This window comes from Sinocyclocheilus grahami, unplaced genomic scaffold, assembly GCF_001515645.1.
Source record: "Sinocyclocheilus grahami isolate Dianchi unplaced genomic scaffold, SAMN03320097.WGS_v1.1 scaffold306.1, whole genome shotgun sequence".
In the NCBI taxonomy this organism is placed as follows: Eukaryota; Metazoa; Chordata; class Actinopteri; order Cypriniformes; family Cyprinidae; genus Sinocyclocheilus; species Sinocyclocheilus grahami.
Window position 1 is genome coordinate 1,333,325 of NW_015505485.1, and position 21,244 is coordinate 1,354,568.

General features: G+C 35.8%; 2 protein-coding genes across 3 annotated transcripts in view; one reads left to right on the forward strand and one right to left on the reverse strand.

Moving 5' to 3' along the window:
• cnih3 (cornichon family AMPA receptor auxiliary protein 3) overlaps positions 1 to 10,724 on the reverse strand; it is a 26,608-nt gene extending 15,884 nt beyond the window's left edge. For both annotated transcript variants that reach the window (XM_016293763.1, XM_016293761.1), the window contains exons 1-2: positions 10,172 to 10,724; positions 5,150 to 5,218 (exon numbers count right to left, since the gene is read on the reverse strand). In XM_016293763.1, the coding sequence (XP_016149249.1) occupies positions 5,150 to 5,218; positions 10,172 to 10,249 (147 nt within the window). In that variant the 5' untranslated portion in view covers positions 10,250 to 10,724. The remainder of the gene's footprint in view (positions 1 to 5,149; positions 5,219 to 10,171) is intronic.
• A 1,732-nt stretch (positions 10,725 to 12,456) lies between these two features.
• LOC107601458 (spermatogenesis-associated serine-rich protein 1-like) lies at positions 12,457 to 15,537 on the forward strand. Its single transcript, XM_016293642.1, is given in 5 exon segments — positions 12,457 to 12,554; positions 13,154 to 13,278; positions 13,435 to 13,602; positions 13,827 to 13,865; positions 15,491 to 15,537. Coding segments are annotated over 5 exon segments (477 nt in total).
• Positions 15,538 to 21,244: the final 5,707 nt, after the last annotated feature.

The window sequence follows — 21,244 nt, forward strand, 5'->3', positions numbered from 1 at the left end:
TAATTTCACTTTAATGGCAATGAATAGGTTCTTTTAATTGCCATTCATGTAAAATAACTGAACATAAACATAGGAGCCTGACAAAAATGCTCATTTTAGAAGAACATTTCAAATGGCACTTAGAGGCTTTTGCATTTGAACTCTTCATATGTTAAAGCACAAATAAATCTTACACGAGTAACACAGAAGAAATATGGCTGCACTATATGGCTGCCTAACAGAGAACTGTTCATATATCACGTGGCAGGAAGAGTGATGCTGTTTTTTAACATGCACAAGTCTAAACATACATATTTGACTGCTATTTTGAAAATTCACATTAACTTATGTAGCGAATCAGCTCATGGGGAAATATGAATAATTAACCATAACTAGTTAATTAAATAATTTGTGCTGTTATTCACTAATCCACAGAACCACCCATAGTGACCACTACAACACTCCTACTCGGCAAGAAAAAAAAACTTTAACATATATCCATACATGCCTCCTATTGAGTTCTGCTGCTTTTTGTGCCTCGAATATGAAAAATAATATATGACAAAAATTGCATGCAGAGAAAGTGATTTCAGGATGCAAAAAAAAACTCTAACCTGATTTGACTCAAGAAAACTCTCTTCACCAGAAATGGTCAGTTTAATTTAATTTAATTTAATTTAAGTCAGTTTGTTTAATATAATATCATTTTTCATTTATGTTATAATTATTTTATTATATTACATGATAATATATTATACATTTGATTAATATATTTAAACAGTTTTTACTACAATTATCTTGCAGTATATTTATCAAAGATACAAATAATTCCACTAGAAAAAAGGTGGCATTACGCTTGTTTGCTGAATTTGTGAAATATAATTGATATGAAACTTATTTTCCCAAAGTTTCCTCAGTGTATTATTAAACAGTTTTTTCCAAGGCTTTGATTGACAACCTCCCACTCTCTTTTTCCAGCACACAGCTGTGTTTCAGAGATTACACCAAACATCCATGAGTTACCCTCAACTCCCTCACTATTTTTGGGCCGTACCTCGTTTTAGTTAATCCAAATTTGCTTAAGACATGTTTTCACACCATTCTCAACCTCCTCAACAACAGCATGCACATATATTCCACTGGCAGCCATAGCGACTGGAGATAACTGCAGCAATATCAGCACTTTTAATTAGCAGGCAATTAGACTCAGCTCCCTTTGAAATATTCGTCAGCACAAATTCTGCTTGACAAGTGCTGGCATACAGTGTAAACAATATATTACATATAGGACAAAGAGTCAATACAGCAGCCAGAATATTATGTTCTTGAGCTATGGAATCTGCAACATACATATGGGTAGTCCTTGACAGAGATACTAACGCAAACACATGCAGCAAAACTGAGTCTATCATCTCTCTAGAGCAAATAATATTCAGCATATCATCTAACGATGGCATGAAAAGAGCATCAACAGATCTGATGAAAGCTAAACCTCTGAACAAGCTAACTATTTTGGTCACTTTAGACACTTGCCAAAATAGGCAGATGCCAACAATGGATATGTTGTTTGGCATCCCCTCATACCATGAACAAAGCATATAATGTAAAAAAAAAAATATATATATATACAATATGGCTTAGGATATGTAAAATAGAGGTTCATTTGCAGACAGTTTTTGCTGACCACTGTTGTTTGGCATCCCCTCATACCATGAACAAAGCATATAATGTAAAAAAATATATATATACATATATATACAGTATATATATAATAAAATATGGCTTAGGATATGTAAAATAGAGGTTCATTTGCAGACAGTTTTTGCTGACCACAATCTGTTTTAGAAACCAAAATTGTCAATCTGTGCCAGTCTTTTATAAAAATAACTTTTTGAATAAATGTTTCCGGCTTGCTTAATGTAAAATATGGGTCCTGAAACAAAACTGCGCATAAACTGCTTAGACTAGTCTTAAAAGTTAGTCATCAAATTTATTTCTGCAAGACACTTTTTGAAATTGGTTACATAAAGAAAGTAGATTGGTCTAATTTAAATCCAAAAAGTAAGGCTGATTACCACTTGATTACTAATTACTCAAACTAGTTCTTAAGACACAGTCTTAACATGGTGACTATGTTTATGCAACTGGCCCCTGGTTAACAAAAATTGTGTATGTTAGGTGAGCTTTCTCAAACAATCTGTCAGACCCAAGCTGTTTCTTTTTTAAAATCCACTTCTGCTGTGTCTTTTGAATCACTCTTCATTTCTCTCTTCTAAATGATTCAGTTTAACGTTTCAATGCCAGAGCAAAATGGTCAGACTTGCTGCTCAGCTCATGCAGCTAATTGAATGGTATGGAGAGTAACAGATGCCATTTGACCCCAAAGGGACCATCAGTATCCAATTCAAAGTGGGCCCTGAGGTGGGTCATGTGACCTCTACTAAGGCAGACGTGGTAGGTAATAACCATAGGTTCTGAATTAGACAATTATCTTTTATTTTAGTAATGCTTCTGTAGCTCAGCTGGTAAAGCTGGGCACAGTCAAAGTTATGGGTTTGATTCACTGAATGTTACTTGCGTCTCTACTAAAGTAAATAAAAAAAAACTGAGCTAATGTGTTGGATTGTTCATATTGTGCATGCTGACAAACATCTGGATCATAAAACTCTTGCCGTCATGCAAGCAACATAACGATACCTCTAATTTAATGTTGTTTTACTTTGAAATCAGTCACATGCAAGTTAATGTCTGTCTAGAACATTAGCATGATAAAATATTAAAAGCTTGCGCGCATCAGGCAACGCAGCAGATACTAATTCCGTCTAATGTGCTCATAACATTAACATGAAAGATACCTCGTTTCAACACATAAAGAAAACACATCAAGGATTATTAGAGAATCCTATAAAAGAATAGCATCAGAAGTGTTTAATTGCTGGAGAATTATGTCTTGAATGCCTTCACAGAATTAGCCGGGCAGTGGCAGTCAAGGGCAGTTAAATGTGACGGTTCTGCTAGCTCTTGCTCTCTGATTTATCAGACATATTAAAGTTTAAAATGTTTAAACCTCACTGAATTTTGTTAGATTTATGCTTAAAACAAGAATAACACTATTTTCCAAACGGGGTAAGAAAAACTCAAGATGTATTCTGTGTTATCTAATGATAATAGCTTTAGCAATTTTGTTTCACAAGTAAGTATATCCTGTTTCAAGGATATTTATTTAAATATTATTTAGATATTATTTACTGGAAAACCAGACAAAACTAGGGTTGTGAACGGAGTAATCATTTTTAATTGAATTACAGTTTTCTGTTCTCAATTCATCTCAATTGCATTAAACATACATTAAAATCTGTAATAATAATTACACATTGATTCAACAAATTAATGTAGAATCAACATAAAGACATTATAGTTTGCATAATATTTGTTTAATGGCATCTTTTTTACTATCAAGTACTATCAAGGCCAGTCTCACCCGATACCAGTACCAATATTGATATCAATACTGCTATTATATATATGATAGTGTCACGGAATGCCAGGAGGAAACAAGGTAAGTTCCATGTGCAGTTTATTGAAAATAATAACAGGACAAAACGTTGCAAAAGGTAATCCAAAACCTGACACCGACAACACCAACTAAGACGACAATACAATCCAGACGCAAATGACAGACAGAGAAGGCATGATATATATAGCTGGGTTAATGATGAACAGGTGTTACCGATTAGACCAGGATTAGTGAGCAGGGGACTATGGGAAATGGAGTTTAACACAAACAACGTAAAACAGAAGAGCGCCCTCAAGTGACCAGTCCAGGTCACCACAACAAACACTGTGACAGATAGTTTATGCTAATAAACAAGGGAAAAACTATTTGCCAATGCGGTATAAAAAATAAACTTTCAAGATTCTCTATTCTTTCTTATCATATGCTAATATCTGTTTACTATCAAGTAATATCAAGGCCAGTCTCACAGTTATTTATACCAAATACCACTAGTGATACCTATAGTGACGTTTTTTTTTTTTTTTAGAATTTAATGTTTACATCCATTCAAACATGGCCAATCACAGAGTATATGCGGACTGCCCTGTTTTGACACAAACAACATAAGCATAATAAAACATTAGCGTACCCTCAGAAATTGAAAAACAATGCTGCATTAATTGTGTCAATTATTGTGTCTATATTAATTGATAAATTCATTCTTAGCCCAAAAACTACTGATAAAAAAATTATTTTGCTGTCTGTTTACGAAACACACGTTAATGTGTGGCATTGACCATGTGGCATTAACATGCCCGAGGGACTGAACACAGTGACTGCAGCACTACTGTGCAGACTAGAGTCAAAAGCGGAGCCCCAATGAGAATCACAGGATGAAGTCCTGACTTCCTCCCAGCTGAAGACTGACAGAAGACGCCAATTAGCCAGGCAGGGTGTGAGATTGACTTAACTGGGTGGTGAGATCAGCTAGGAGGCCATCAATCTTTTAGCACCCCCACCTTCCACATCCTCTATAGTTCCCTCCAGTCTCACAGAGGGGTGGGTGACATATAGAGCATGTATCTCTTACTTTGACACTTTGCTGGGAAGACAGTAATAAAGTATGGCTACCGAAGTTTTGTGCAGAGCAGATACGTGACTCAGATATTTTGTCAGTGCCACTTTCTGAGTGACTTTCCGACACAAAATAGCCTGTGCCTCTTGCTTTGTTTTCTGTCACTATGTAGCCTGGCGAGGTATCAAGCACACACATGTAAATTATTGTGCAATCCTGGCATCTAGAATGACAATGTTGTTCTAAACTTTTGGATAACAGTTGGTGTATCCAAAAAGCTGGAAAAGTTGCCTTAGTTTGAATTAATTAGTGAGATTAAAGCTGCCAGGGCCTCCAGCAGAGGAAAGACAACACATAGACAGCTGCTCTATGGCTTATTCATGCAATGCTGTGGATGGCAGGAAATGTTTCAGAGTTTGGGGTAGGCAACACACCTGGTGCCTGCAAAAGATCAGAGCTTGCTTAAATATATTCCCACCATAAACAAATAAACACACACACACACACACACACACACACATACAAACTCATTCATTTCCATGGAAGTGCAGGAAAGGGCAATGAATCAAATGATCAAGTCCATTATTTGCATGAATTACCGCGTGAAGTGGATTGCCCTGATCGATCGGCACCTTGAAGTCTGCCTGAAGCTCATCAAAGGCTGTTATCTGAAAACACAAAGTAAAAAAAGGGAACACGATCATTATCATTAGGCTAGACACATGGATTTTTATCATTTGCGTGATCTTTAAGGATACACCCTCTTTTTATTACTTCGTTCAGATTTATCCTCTATTATTTCTACATCTTAGTGGAAGTAGAGCTGGGTGATACAACTGAATATATATATATAAAGAGTTCAGATGCAAAAGCCTCTAAGTACGTATGACGTTTTTCTTTAAAATTAGCATTTCTTTCTGGCTACTATGTATAGGGTTCAATGTAAGTACTGGTACTTCTGAATGGGTTGAGGCTGGGATTTAGTGCATTTGAAGTGAAAGTACTTGAACATATACTATGTGTTGAGATCATTCACTCATATCGTTATCTAATTTTTGACCAAGATGGCTAATGAGATGCATAAATACCACTTAAAATGCAATAAACTTGAATATTCAGGATCTTTCTTGAGTTGACAATATCTTGAAATCTTGAATATATCATGAATATCCACTTGTGTATGTTAGTACTGCTTGATGTGACAAAAATTATTCAGATTGCGAAGGCATATGAAATTATCCCCTTTAGTAAGTGCATTTGAGCAAATAGGGTCTTATGGTGCTCATGGCTATGGCTCATGCACAAGGCAAGAGAAGCCAAAATTAAAGTTAGATCAAATTAGACAAGCTTATTTCCCCTGTTACAGACCAAACTGTTCTCTCTTCCTACACTACCTCTCCTGTAGTATATCAGTACTCTCTCAATTCTGTAGGCGACACGAGCAGTAAAAATGCTAAAAATTTCTGCTTGGCTGTCAGATAAGTGTGTGAGGTTTAACCGCTACATAATCAGAAAAAAATGCATTACATACACGTTTTAAATCTGACCATCCTTTAATAATCGCATTTAAATTTGCACCACAAAAGGGGGATCATTGAACCATAGAAGCTACACAAGTGACATATAAATAACTGAAGGCTTTTTCTAAATGTTGACGAACCATACAAACCACTTAAAATGGGTTCATTTAAAATGGCCAGGTTTAAACCTGACAGCAGCATATGAATCTTAATCATAGCTGTAAGAAATTGTTCCTGCATATGTTGCATGGAAACATTTTCTTCTATAAAGAAAATCAACAAACAATGTAACATTTGCACATTGCATCCATGTGGAAACATTGCTGTTTTGTTCCCTATGTGACATCAGTTTACCCATCTGAGGATTACGTTGTATTGAAAAAAGCTGAGCTGACTGGAGAACGGTACTTTATATAAATATATTTGTTAATGCACAGAACAATCATTGTTGCTCAGTAAAATGAGTCTTTAATTTTTTTAATGATTAGAAGTGATTTCCTCAAACATTCTTATATTTTTCATGATTATAACACATTGTGTTTTCAGTAAGAGGGAAACAGGCTGTGAGAAATTATAGATTGCTGCTTGGTTGCCTGCTGTACTGTCTACAAATGATATCATGCTTGACCTCATCCATCACCTCATTCTCTAATATTGACCCAATAACTATTATTTCTAGAATTGTGTTAATATTAATCCTCTTAGTGGTATTACCCGTGATTTTGGGTTAGAGACCTTCCTAATACTAGCTTGCGTAAGGCAAATGACAAAACCAGCATAGGCTCATTGGAAACATTTGTTGCTCCAAAACTCCAAAAACAAACCTATACATACTCAGATTCCAGCTAAACTTACCAGTAGTAGAAGTAAAACTTTTATTTCTTTTGACACAAATTATGATATCAGTTACAATACTATGTTATGACCTCAAAACACTTTTACCATAGTGTATAATTTGTAAACAAATACATTTTGATGTTTGCCCCACAGCCAGTTTCATATCTATGGCTTTTCTGATGTAGTAAACTTGCTCGGTAGCACCCCTGGCAAGCACTACATATGTGATGCAGAGTGCTTCAGGTACAACCGAATCCTGTGAATCGTGAGTCATGATAAAAGACTTGTAGAAGCAAGCTTTTGTTTACACTATCGGTTAGGTTAAGGTAGGGTTTAGTGTAGGTGGTGCATTATTTTCCAGTGCAATAGAGCATTAACCTGTTTTTGTGAACTGAAAATCTAGTCTGTATAGCAAAGATGTTTTATTCTAGTGAAAAGAACTGTGGTTCATATACTGACATTATTCAAGTCAGGTTAGCATGTGCAAGCCTGTTTAACACAATACCCCTTGTAGCTTAATCAAGTTGCCCTCCGATGTTTAACAAGAGCTCTTTGAAGTACAGTAGCTTGCGGAATTCCTGAATTAAATGTGCCACAATTAGGACAACCACTATTCATCTCAATAATCCATTCAAGCTTCCACAGACGAACGCACCACTGCATTCACAGATAATCTGTTAAATACTGTTCTAAACTGTGCATCTTTGCACTAATGTGTTGGTTTCCACTGGCTGTAAAAGTGGACTTGAAACATCTGCTGAGGGAGCTTTTGACTCTCAGTGTTAGTTAAGCTAATGTGGGGATCATTTCCCCTCAGATGCAGAATAACACACAAGGGGAAATATGTAGATAGGCATCCCTTTGAAAAGGGCGACAGATAGATTCTGCTGTGCTCATAATCTGAGATAAAGAAAGATAGACTTAACAGTGCTTGAAAACATTTGCTACTTTTGCAAATCTCAATATTGAGAGAGTGCTGTGAGATTTCAAGGATTTTGCTAACTTTCATCACTAAACTTGCACGTAGATATTGTAATTACACCATTCTGGGGCAAAAAGGCAAAAATATTACGCTATAGCGTCCAAAGGTTTGGGGTCAGTAAAACTTTTCAATTAGGTTCATTAGTTAACATTAGTTAACTACTTTAGTTAACATGAACTAAGCATGAACAATACTTCTACAGCGTTTATTAATCTTAGATTGTTCATTTCAACATTTACTAATGCACTGTTAAAATCAAAAGTTGTGCTTGTTAACATTAGTTAACATGAACTAACAATGAATGACTGTATTTTCATTAACTAACATTAACAAAGATGAATAAATACTGTAATAACTGTACTGTTCATTGTTTGTTCATGTTATTAATACATTAACTAACATTAACTAATGGAACCTTATTGTAAAGTATTACCGATGTATTTTATGCTTACCAATGCTGCATTTACTTGATCAACAATAGAGTAAATAAACATAAAATCAGTAATATTATGAAATATAATTACTATTTAAAATAACTGTTTTCTAGTTTAATATATTTTAAAATGCAATTTATACCTGAAAACTGAATTTTCACCAGTCATTATTCCAGTTTTCATTGTGGAATCGGTTACTGAACCAGTGCTCAGTATGAAGCATTTCTTAGAAACATTTCTTATTATTATCAAGTTGTGCATCCTAATATTTTTTCAGGATTCTTTGACAAATAAAATCAATCGATCAATTTACTGTCCTTGCAAAAAAAAAAAAAATATATATATATATATATATATATATACTGTATATTACTAACCCAAAACTTTTGCTGACAATAAATAAATCAAATATTATATAATAGTAGATGCTTTGCCAGTGTCTTTGTGGAGGGATCTTAAAAGCATGAAATGTGCTTGCATAGGATATTGTCCCGGTCTGCTTCTTTTCACACCACAGCTCAAGATCCCTTGGGATTGTGCTCATTTGTGTGGTGCCATCAGCCAATAAGTACTGTCAGCTTGATAATTGTATATATAAATAAGAATTTATGTGTGTTATTAAAAACTAATTAACTTACAACACTTTAGAATGTTGGCTGAAGGGCACTAATCAACTAAAGTTATGCTGATATTCAGAATTTCCCAATGTCCCAGCACTCAGTAATCATGATTATATGTATATATAAAGATCCTTTTTAAAGTGGGTGCTGCTCTTTTTGATATTTCTGGGTTACATACTGTTTTCCAGAATGGCTTAAAAGGACAATGAGGAAGCTGTCTCATAATCCATACTCTATATTCAGTGCATTCAGTGCAAAAAACAACAACATAAAAACGTACTGTACATTATGTAACACCATGCTGAACCTGCACTCAAAACCTAAAATGTATTCAATTTGCTGATATGAAAGGTGGTCAACGTGTCAGGATTTTCCCATTGTCAGCCGATCGAATTAAGTCTATTAAAGCTTCAAAAGCTGAAACCGGTGAGAACAGCATTTCTGCCTTCCTCACACAATAACTGACAAATACAAGGAACTTCTTTTAAAATAACTGAAAGACAGTTTTTAGGGATACTGGAAATAGATTGAGTTGAATGATGTCTCACTAAAAGGTCTGGGTCAAATGTGATGTCCTCATAATTACCCATTATTTAACCCTTGAGGCTATAATGTTTGTTGCTATGCAAAAGCAAGCCTAGGGCAAACGACTGTGCTGACCCAAATCTAGAGCAGTCTTGCAGTGCTGTGAATGTGAGCGAGTGCTTCAATGCAGCTGTCCTTAAGGAGAAAAAAAAACTGTTACACCTTGCATAAAGTGCACAGACATAAAGGACAGCATAACATCAAAACAGGTCAGGCACAAACTGCTGCCAGAAAATAACACTAACCGTGGCTCGTACATTTGAACTGTAATGGGGTTTAATGCAGGTATGCATTTCCTGAAATGGATAAAAAAGGACCTGAAACAACCCACAAAGGTGTTTTGGCCACTAGAGAGGAGGGAAAACCAAAAAGGTCTGCAAAAGACTTCCCTGACACAAGCTGGTGCCACCAAGTCAGGATATACGCCAATGCTGTCACCCAAGTCTCTATCAATTTACACTCAAATGATAATCAGTGACTTAGTTTGGAGATGTAAGACATGCCAGAGACATTCATAATATCAAGCAGGCTCTGATCTGGTGATGAACAGTTTGATCTGATGCAGCAACCTCTGCTCTAACACAAGCATGCCATCCTGCAGCAGTATATTTTCACAAAGCACGTCAAAGATGCAAACACTTACATGCCAGATCGCGAAGAAGATGAGAGAAGCACAGAGGACAAGGGAAAGCATATAGCAAAAGGCAGCGAAAGTGAACATAATTGAGAGGAAACTGGAAGGAAAATCTCCAAGAGAGAAGACGGTGCTCGAGCCAAACTGGACTGACTGAATGAATGAATGAATGAATGGAAGCAGTTACGGGGCACGCGAGAGGGAGAGCATCGTGTTCTTCATCAAAATATTTGCAACAATGTGTTGCAAACCTCGGCTTCAGTTCAGTGCAGTCGCTTTGCCATATTCACGAATCAATAAAAAAAGTCCAGTGGTGTGTCGATTTTGCGCGAGTTGCAGGATTGTTGCGAAGTCCCTGCGAGATCAAGGCATTTGTGGACGGTTAAGCAAATGATTCATTAACATTGTGCCATATGGTGTCGTCGGCAGTGATAGTCCATTAAAGATGGAGACTGTGCGCGGTGACGACTTTGGAAATGCAGAACTTGAGTTAATGCACGAACACACGGTCCTGACTCCTGGCGATCAGTTCACCTTCTCAAACAGAAGGCGCAAGAATAAATGCAGCTAACAGGTGGATTTAAAGAGCTCTCTCTCTCTCTCTCTCTCTCTGTGGCTCTCTCGCGCTCTCTCAAATCAGACACTGGGTCAAAGCATGTCCCACAACAAGCTGTCATAAACAGCGACATTTACACTTAGAATTTTAGCTAGATGAAATTAAATACAAATGTACCATTTCAGTTAATCACAATATTACATTATCACTCAGTACCCCTAAAACCAGTTGTCCTCAAACCATAACTCACGTATTTCATATAGATTGCATTATAAACATAAGTAAATGGCCAATGGTCTATGTTTTAAGAAATCACATCTAGCTATGTCCTGACAAAAAGAAAAGAGGATCATTTTAAAAATATTCCTCTTTTATAAGTTTTCACAGCTATAAATAACTCATATATTTATAAGATTAGTTATCAAAGTCAGCCCTCATCCTGACAGGCCCCTTTCCATATTTCATCTGCACTGAGTTCAGAAACATCGCTCTGGCTCTGGTAATTTTATAGTATATATATATATATATATATTCGATATACACTATAAAATTACCAGAGCCAGAGCGATGTTTCTATATATATTCTAAAATTCTACATTATATATATTATAATTATGCTTGTTACATAAACTTTCCATCCACTTCCTCTAGCCTGTTATATTCCAGTAGCCTACTCAATAATCAGTACAGAGTATCAACAGTAGCTATATAATATACTATATATATATATGTGTGTATCAATAATATATATGTATGTAAATGTAATTTATCCTTGTAAGGTTAAATGACCTTCTTGCGCCATCTTGCGTTTCGACACGCTAAAGTCAGTTCAAAAACTGATTTTATATTAATTTTTGTAACGTAACAAACAAATAGACCGACAGAATTACCATATGAATAAATGATGAATATGAGTAAGTAGGCCTAAGTGAATAATTAAACAAATATATAGGCTATACGATCAATTTATAGTGCATTTGTATCAGACTCTATATAGGATATTGTCAGTTTTGTTTATGTTCGCCCAGCAACGGATTATTACAATAGTTTTGTCTAAAGCTTTTAACTCTCTGTACCAAGACCATCACTCCCTATTAACGGATCATCTATACATAAGGGACAGGAGGTAAGGTTTCCAGAATATATTTGGTCCATATATAGGCGACATCCTAAAATTGATCTTTTATTTACTACAAAATATTTATAGTAGCCTAGTCGCGTTGCGATGAGCTCAAGTAGGCGAACACATTTTAAAAATGAGTCTCATTGCAACACTTGCTCACAATCGCATGACATAACACTTAACTGTCTACATTAACGAATTTAGTCATTTATTCCCCAAAAAGTGTTACCCCTCACGAAGTGAATAGTGTTTTAGAGGAGAAAAAAAAAAATCATGTAGCTACACTCACACGAAGTTAAGACTGTCCAGGCTAGCCTACAGCTGATTTATTTAATGAGAAGCAGGACGCAGTGGTAGCAGACATATTGAAATCACATGAATATGAGCAATATCAATATTATCAAATAATATAATTATTTTTTTATTTGTGTAAATAATTAAGTTAATTAGCTTTAAATTAACTCTATTTCTGAAAATCTTTTCATAGAAATACTTATTTAGTTACAAATGCAATACAGGCCAATTTACTAAGTTCAAAAAATGCTGCACAACAGATCATTCCCTTTAAGTTTTTTTTTCATCACTTACAGTGAAATGTCACGGTCATACACAGATATGAAGAAACACACAGACTTCGGTGACTCATTCCGGAGTTTTGGAAAAGAGCAGGACTTCAAGCCTAACATTAGACACGTTGAACCTGTTCTCACTGAGTAACTATTTCATGAATCAGTTTCTCTCCACCAAAGTATTAAAAAATTGACTCAGCTGCAGTTGAAGTTACTGGTGAATGACAGCTTTTCAGTTTTTCCTTTAGTGTTTGGAGTAGTAGAAGCAAAGTGTCAAAGTTTTATTGCATAACTTGAATCAAAAAAAGAGAACAGCATTTTTGAGTGGGACAAATGAGAGACTCTTGAGTCTTAATTTTAAAGCTCGGATGTTACAACACATTACAGTTAAGATGAGACTTGTGCTCTGTCTCTAGCCACTGTCAATATTTCAAATACTCAAGTCAAACAAAACCTATGTGTATCCTATTCATATGATTTTATGCAGAGGATTTTTTTTCTACACCAAGGGTGTCGAAACTCGGTCCTGGTCTGGAGGGCCACTATCCTGCAGAGTTAAGCTCCAACTTGCCTCAACACACCTGCCTGGAAGTTTCTAGTAATATACCTAGTAAGACCTTGATTTGCTGATTCGGGTATGTTTAATTAGGTTTGGAGCTAAACTCTGCAGGACAGTGACCCTCCAGGACTGAGTTTGGACACCCCTGCTCTACACTATATTAATATGATATCAATGGTTTTAGATGTGACCTTGACTGGAAATCCCATTTGCGCTGGATACCTGAACCTTGATACAGTGATGCCCCATTTCTGCACATCAAAGACATAAAGTCTCCCAATGAAAGGAAACTGATGAGATCCTTCCCACTTGAGTCAGGCTTTGATCAGCAAAGTATTAATAAAATAATCTCTAGTGGCAGCTGTACATGAAAAGTTTCCTATGACTTCGTTAGAGTAATCACTAAGGCTGTAACATCTAAGACGTTTTTCAGAATCTTTTATATTTATTGGCATGTCCATTTAGAGGCTAATAGGGTGTCCATATCTGAGTGGAGCTTTTATCCAAACTTTGGACAGCCCAAGACCTATCACACTGGAAAGAGATGTTTTAAGGATGGCATTATTCATACAAGAAGCATGAGATACATTTCAGAAAATTCCCTGGAATCATCCATAGAGAGGAAAAAGCAGGGTAAGAGCTAGTTTATCAATGCTAATAACATTAATTGCTGCTATTGTTCTTAACTATTCATATAAAGAGAAATTACATTTAGTAATGTGTAGTCAGTGCACCCCAAGTTGTTTTAGGTCATGGGTAATTTAGCATTTTTTCTTATATACAGTACATAGTTCGAAACATTTGTAGTCTGAGAGATGTTCAGAACTTTAATAAACCATATCTTCTTGTTTTTTCAGCCACAGACAAATGCAGCATCTACCCTTCAACAAAGACCATTTCTGACCATTTCTAGTCCCTGAGTACAGCTCTGACTTTCCAAAAATATGAATCATCACTGCGCACAGCCACTTTTGGGTAAGGACCAACTTGCTTACTGCAGATGCAGTAAGATAGATCAAAAGGATGGGACTGTAGCCATGTTTTATTGCAAATTAATGAACAAAAAAAACCTTTGTTCCTCTTTCTGTGAAAGGATATATCAAAGTGCAATGTTTCAAATCTCTTCATTGAAACTGAATATACACACAGCCAACAATTTGGACTTTCACAGCACACTGTAGGGCAATCGGAAGATGTCCAAAGAAAAGGAAAACACAAAGGCTATAAATACACAAGAACCGAATGATTTAACAAGACTAATTAACCAGAAACTTTTGCAAGACAAGAGCGAGGAGACAAAACTTCAAAACAGACAGATTATTTTTCTGACATATTTACTTGTACATTACGTCACAGATGCAGTAAGATAGATCAAAAGGATGGGACTGTAGCCATGTTTTATTGCAAATTAATGAACAAAAAAAACCTTCTCCAGAGTGCTCAGGACCTCAGACTGGGCCGAAGGTTTACCTTCCAACAAGACAATTACCCTAAGCACACAGCTAAAATAATGAAGGAGTGGCTTCACAACAACTCTGTGACTGTTCTTGAATGGCCCAGCCAGAGCCCTGACTTAAACCCAATTGAGCATCTCTGGAGAGACCTAAAAATGGCTGTCCACCAACGTTTACCATCCAACCTGACAGAACTGGAGAGGATCTGCAAGGAGGAAGGGCAGAGGATCCCCAAATCCAGGTGTGAAAAACTTGTTGAATCTTTCCCAAAAAGACTCATGGCTGTAATAGATCAAAAGGGTGCTTCTACTAAATACTGAACAAAGGGTCTGAATACTTAGGACCATCTGATATTTCAGTTTTTCTTTTTTAATAAAATCTGCAAAATGAAAGGAAACTGATGAGATCCTTCTCACGTGAGTCAGGCTTTGATCAGCAACGTCTATCTGTTCAAGTATTAATAAAAGGATCTCTAGTGGCAGCTGTACATGAAAACTTTCCTATGACTTCATTGCAGTAATCACTAAGGCTGTAACATCTCAAGACACTTTTAACTCTTTCTTTGGAATTTGTCATTAGATTCTGGGATCATTTTTCAGAATCATTTATATTTATTGCCATGTCCATTTAGAGGCTAATAGGGTGTCCATATCTGAGTGGAGCTTTTATCCAAACTTTGGACAGCCCAAGACCTATCACACTGGAAAGAGATGTTTTAAGGATGGCATTATTCATACAAGAAGCATGAGATACATTTCAGAAAATTCCCTGGAATCATCCATAGAGAGGAAAAAGCAGGGTAAGAGCTAGTTTATCAATGCTAATAACATTAATTGCTGCTATTGTTCTTAACTATTCATATAAAGAGAAATTACATTTAGTAATGTGTAGTCAGTGCACCCCAAGTTGTTTTAGGTCATGGGTAATTTAGCATTTTTTCTTATATACAGTACATAGTTCGAAACATTTGTAGTCTGAGAGATGTTCAGAACTTTAATAAACCATATCTTCTTGTTTTTTCAGCCACAGACAAATGCAGCATCTACCCTTCAACAAAGACCATTTCTGACCATTTCTAGTCCCTGAGTACAGCTCTGACTTTCCAAAAATATGAATCATCACTGCGCACAGCCACTTTTGGGTAAGGACCAACTTGCTTACTGCAGATGCAGTAAGATAGATCAAAAGGATGGGACTGTAGCCATGTTTTATTGCAAATTAATGAACAAAAAAAACCTTTGTTCCTCTTTCTGTGAAAGGATATATCAAAGTGCAATGTTTCAAATCTCTTCATTGAAACTGAATATACACACAGCCAACAATTTGGACTTTCACAGCACACTGTAGGGCAATCGGAAGATGTCCAAAGAAAAGGAAAACACAAAGGCTATAAATACACAAGAACCGAATGATTTAACAAGACTAATTAACCAGAAACTTTTGCAAGACAAGAGCGAGGAGACAAAACTTCAAAACAGACAGATTATTTTTCTGACATATTTACTTGTACATTACGTCAGTTCCAGGCCTTTTGCCACATTTAAACCGTTTATTCCCCTAAAACCCCCAACAAAAGACATCAGGTAGGTAAAATAAATAATATTATGGTGGCCTGCACCATACAACTTCATGGCTGATATGAAATATCTTTGGAATTTCTTAAGGTGTATGTACTGTATATATTTACAGTCCACCGTATGCAGAGAACCATAAAAGTCTTGCTTGAGAAGAGGACATTCTTGAAGTCAAGAGGCTGAGCAGCTGGAGACCAGCACCAGACATCTATGACAGGACAGTTTTGCTGGACACCTGATTTGGAAGGTGTCAAACCATGCTTACTATTTATTGTTGTTATGTGTTGTTATTGTTAGTGTTTGCTATTTTGTTAGACACATTTTAGTTTTATCGAAGTGTTGAAGCAAATAAAATGCCTTTCTTTCCTTCAACACTACCTTATGGTTTTCCATTGAGTATATTTTACAATATTTATGGTTTAGCTCCAGAACTTCACACTGGAAAGTGTTGAATCAGGACAAAATGTTATGGGCTTCAGACAGTGAAAATTATTTGACCTTTTCTTTGCCTTATTAGTTGGAGGTCCGTCAAATAGATTTTCCTTAATTCCCTGACAAAGACAAATGCATGTCTTTTCACTGTGCCAGAATGTAATTGCAGGACAGAATAGGGAACAGTTAAGTATGATTGTGTAGGGGAGATGTTTATAATTGTTAATAAAAGAGGAACAGAATCTCTTTCACTCTTCTTGTTTCATCACATTCTAAATTCACCATACTGTATCATTCATACCCAGTAAGATATAATTAGCCAGTTGTATTGTAGTCAGTTCGTTCTTGCACTTAACCATGTAATCTAATAGCAAAATAACTGTTCATAAACTGTTATTTCATAAAATGAGGATCAAACTCAACTTGCTTGAAAACATTTTAAAGAATATTTTATATTGGGTTTATTTGCTTTTGTAAGAATTTCTGTGGTGAACCATCTTTTGTGTTTTTATCTAGGGTAGTTTTGCTGCATATTCTTTGTCCATATGATTCATTCAAAAGACAGATGAATAATACCCATGAGTTATCAACACTGTACTGCCTGTATGTTGGCATTTGTATGCATCTATACTTTCTCTGACCTCACACAGCACACTTTGATAATATGTATATATTGGTCTTAACTTGTATCATGGTTAAGCAGTAGAGATAGATTATATTTTTCACTCTGATAACGCTATACAATTTCCATTAAATCTACCCACAGGGTCAAACCAGCCCACAGTGTCATTCATATTTAGATAGCCCACAAATTTGGGGGCCATTAGGGAAGCTATTTAGTCATTTTATCCTTCAAGTAAATGTGTTAGAAACCTCAGTGAAACCTTTCAGTGTGTCATTTTTTGCACTTTTCTCCTATCATTAGGGGTCATTAAGGACAATGAAAGTAATGAATGAGAAAGTGAGACAGGTTGAATAGTGTGTGTCTATTTACTCCAGCCTTGCAGATACATTTTGGGGGTCTGGGACCACCTGAAGCAATTTGGCATCCTAAACCTTGCATAATACCTTATCTGGCCTGGCTGTTTTCTAGCACTTGCCTGTGAGACATTTCAGACCTGCTGCATCACTGCAGTGAGAATGAATGTAAGGAACTTTTGTTTTGTTAGGTGTTACTGTCTTCTCAAGAGAAAAGTATAATGTTGAGTCCAAGTGCACAGATGGAGGTCTTACAGATTCACTCTGAGTTGATGTTTTATGGCATTTTCTAGTGTGTATGACCATACATTAAAACACTGTGGAATTTGGCACATACTACACTTTATACTGACAAGAAACATGGTCATATACCAAAAATAATTATCCTAATCTTTATCTCCATACCAAAATCTCAGATGGCCAGACAGTGATTCATCTTTCATGAATCATTAAAATATTGGCGTCCTGGACATTGTGAGCCAGGAGACTGTATGCTACACATTACTTTTTAAAAACTTAGCTTACATGTGTGACAAAAGTATTGCTCATAAACGGCTGTTGAGATAGTGTTCTCAATTGAAATGAGTAGCGGCTTGGACCCAGAAACAGTTCCTTAAGTTAAAAATTAAAAAGTGAACTGCTCAATCCGACTGTGCGGGGACAGGGATACAGAAGTGCAGGAGTATGATCTGTATATTTAACAAAAGCCCTTGAGATTTTAAAAACTTTTTGTGTCATCTGACGAACTTGATCTGACAAGCTCTGACTGTAACATATGGAGAAAGAGAACACATTGTTCATTTACATACTGTACTACCAACATTGTAACTCCACAAAACTAAATCGGCAGACTTGTCCTTTAACATTTGTTCCATCCACAAATCGAAAATCACTATCGGGTCGTTTTCACTAATTCAATTTACTCTCGGCTCCTGACTCATAACAAGGCACAAGGCTGATTTCCCCCCCTTTATGTAGTTACATAAAAAGTCAAATATTATGTTTTGGAATATAGTGGAGTAAAAGTTTCCCAAAATGAAAATATAATTTATTGTCATTTAGGGGGCGAGTGGGCATGGTTGCAAGAGGGGCAGGTGCAACGTGGCTTATTTCTTCAATCGGGAATGAGCTACAATAATGATATTCATACTGCACAATTATCCCTCATCCTTCCTGGAAGAAATAGCCATGTGACTATTCCTTCTACAAAAAAAAAAAAATGTATGGTAAAAAAGTTTGGTAGCACTTTATTTTAAGGTGTCCTTGTTACACATGTTACATGTACTTACTATTATAATAACAATTAATTATGCATAATTACATGCAAGTAACCCTACGCCAAACCCTAATCCTAACCATATAGTAAGTACATGTAGTTAATTAATATTACCCAGTACTTAATTGTATAATTACAATGTAATAAGGACACTTTAAAATAAAGTGTAACCAAAAGGTTTTTTTTAATGATCTGATTTTTTGTCATACTGTCTACTTTGTTTGCGTGAAACATTGTAAAGTAATATTAGTTTAATCTGTTTTCTTAGCTTGTAATAGGCATAGTTGGCATGTGTCAAAAATATTGTGTCAAGTTAATATACCAAGTTTTATCACAGCTGTCAGTGTAGGGACAGTTGCAACATGTTGTTGCTACCATTCCAACATCATGTACCTTACTACAACATTGATGTAAAAGCTTGCCATAACATTACAAAATTGTAATGTTATGGATTAATAAAGAACCCCTTTCAATCAAAGCCTATCTCTCCTTTTTTATTTAAGTAAATAGTTAAAAATCAGTTCGAGTCTAAGGTGGAGTAATTTCCTCACACACACACACACACACACACACACACACACTTGTAAAGCCAGTTACATAAAATGGTAGATTTGTCTAATTTAAATGTGAAAAGTAAGACTGATTACCACTAAGTTAACTGCTAGTTGGTCAAACTAGTTCTTAAGGCACAGTCTTAACATAGTGGCTATGTTGCAACTGGCACCAGTTCAGCAAGTTTTCACAGAAGTTAACAGAAGTAGGCTATTATTACATTTTAGTGTCTTGATTTTGATTAAATTAATATTTTGTAGTTCAAATGTATTGTAATAATTAACCAAAACATGGTTGTTGCTATACAGCCAATTTAACTTATTGAAGACCCTGTCTGTGCACAAATAAAATAAAGAAACTGATTTTAATTGCATTTTAATGAATGTTGCAACTGCCCCTGTGGACTGTTGCAACCGTCGCCTGTTGTGGGGTCAGTTGCAACATTTGACTTTGTCTATTCAAGTATAAATTGTACATAATTATTATATGAAGGAACACATTTTACAGCAATGTGGGGTGAGTAGCTGACAGATGTAGCTTTATTGTATTAATTTTTTTTATTTCTAATACACACAGTCTATGAGAAACTAAAGGAAATGCAAACAGTGTTGCAACCGTCCCTACTCTCCCCCTATCTCATGTAACTGCACCAGACATATGGTTCAAAATGCAGCCACCAGACTTTTGACTAGCACTCGGAAATTTGATCATAGTTCCCCAATATTACACTCTTTGCACTGGCTGCCGATTTGTTATAGGATTGGTTTCAAAATTCTGCTTTTTGTTTTTAAAGCTCTGAATGGATTAGCTCCAAAATATCTTTCGGATCTTTTGAATCTAAATAACTCTGCTAGATCATTAAGATCATCTCAACAATGACTGCTGGTGGTTCCGAGGTCTAGAGTTAAGTCGAGGGGTGACCGAGTCTTTTCTATCGTCGGTCCAAAATTGTGGAATAGTCTCCCTCTAACCATAAGCTTAATATCCACAGAGTCTGAATTTAAATCTAAGCTAAAAACTTACTTTTAACTCACAGGCTTACAACTGTTTTTGATTTTTAAAGTTGAATTTTCTGATTGGTGTTTTTTGATGTAAACTCCCTATAACATTGCTTTGCGGTCTTTTTATTCTCTTTTGTCTCTTTTTAGATAGTTATCCTTTGTCTGATTGTGCAGCACTATGGTCAACTAGTGTTGTTTTTATTTGTACATTGTAAATACATTTTAATTTGATTTGATTTGAGTTTATGAAACTAAATGCTTATGAACTGGACCAGTCCAGTAAGCTGTAGTACAGGTGCATCTCAATAAATTAGAATGTTATGGAAAAGTTCATTTATTTCAGTAATTCAACTCAAATTGTGAAACTCGTGTATTAAATAAATTCAATGCACACAGACTGAAGTAGTTTAAGTCTTTGGTTCTTTTAAAGGTAATTGTGACATTTTAACTCACAATTTGGACTTTGTTTCTCGCAACTCTGACTTTTCAAAACTCACAATTCAGAGAAAAATTTCAGAATTGTTAGATATATTGCCATGCAATAAAAAAGTTAATCGTGATTTTTTTTTCTCTCCCAACTGAGAGTTTGTTCTCAGAATTGTGAGTTTATCATAATTCTGACTTTATTTCTCAGAATTAGACATTCTGCTAAATCTCCTTTTGTGTTCCATACCGACCCATATATGTAAGAAGAGGCCTTTCAGAAGATCAGAATCTTAATTCCAATTTCTTTGAGTGAGTGTTTAAATCAAATGCGTCACAGGCCTTGCAAAGTCAAACCCTGCTGGAGCTGCACCATGTGTCTGGGCACTGCTCTAATTTGTCCATCGCACAGCACTTTTAAACTTAATACTTTAAGCCTAGGAGCAGTTGCAATGGCCAGTACCAATGTATGCCAGTACCATTTCCATACCAATGATGTATGTTCCTGATGTGGAAACAGTACAGCATGGTGGTAGCAACGCCAAGGTGATGGGTTTGATTCCTAAGGAATGCATGAACTGATAA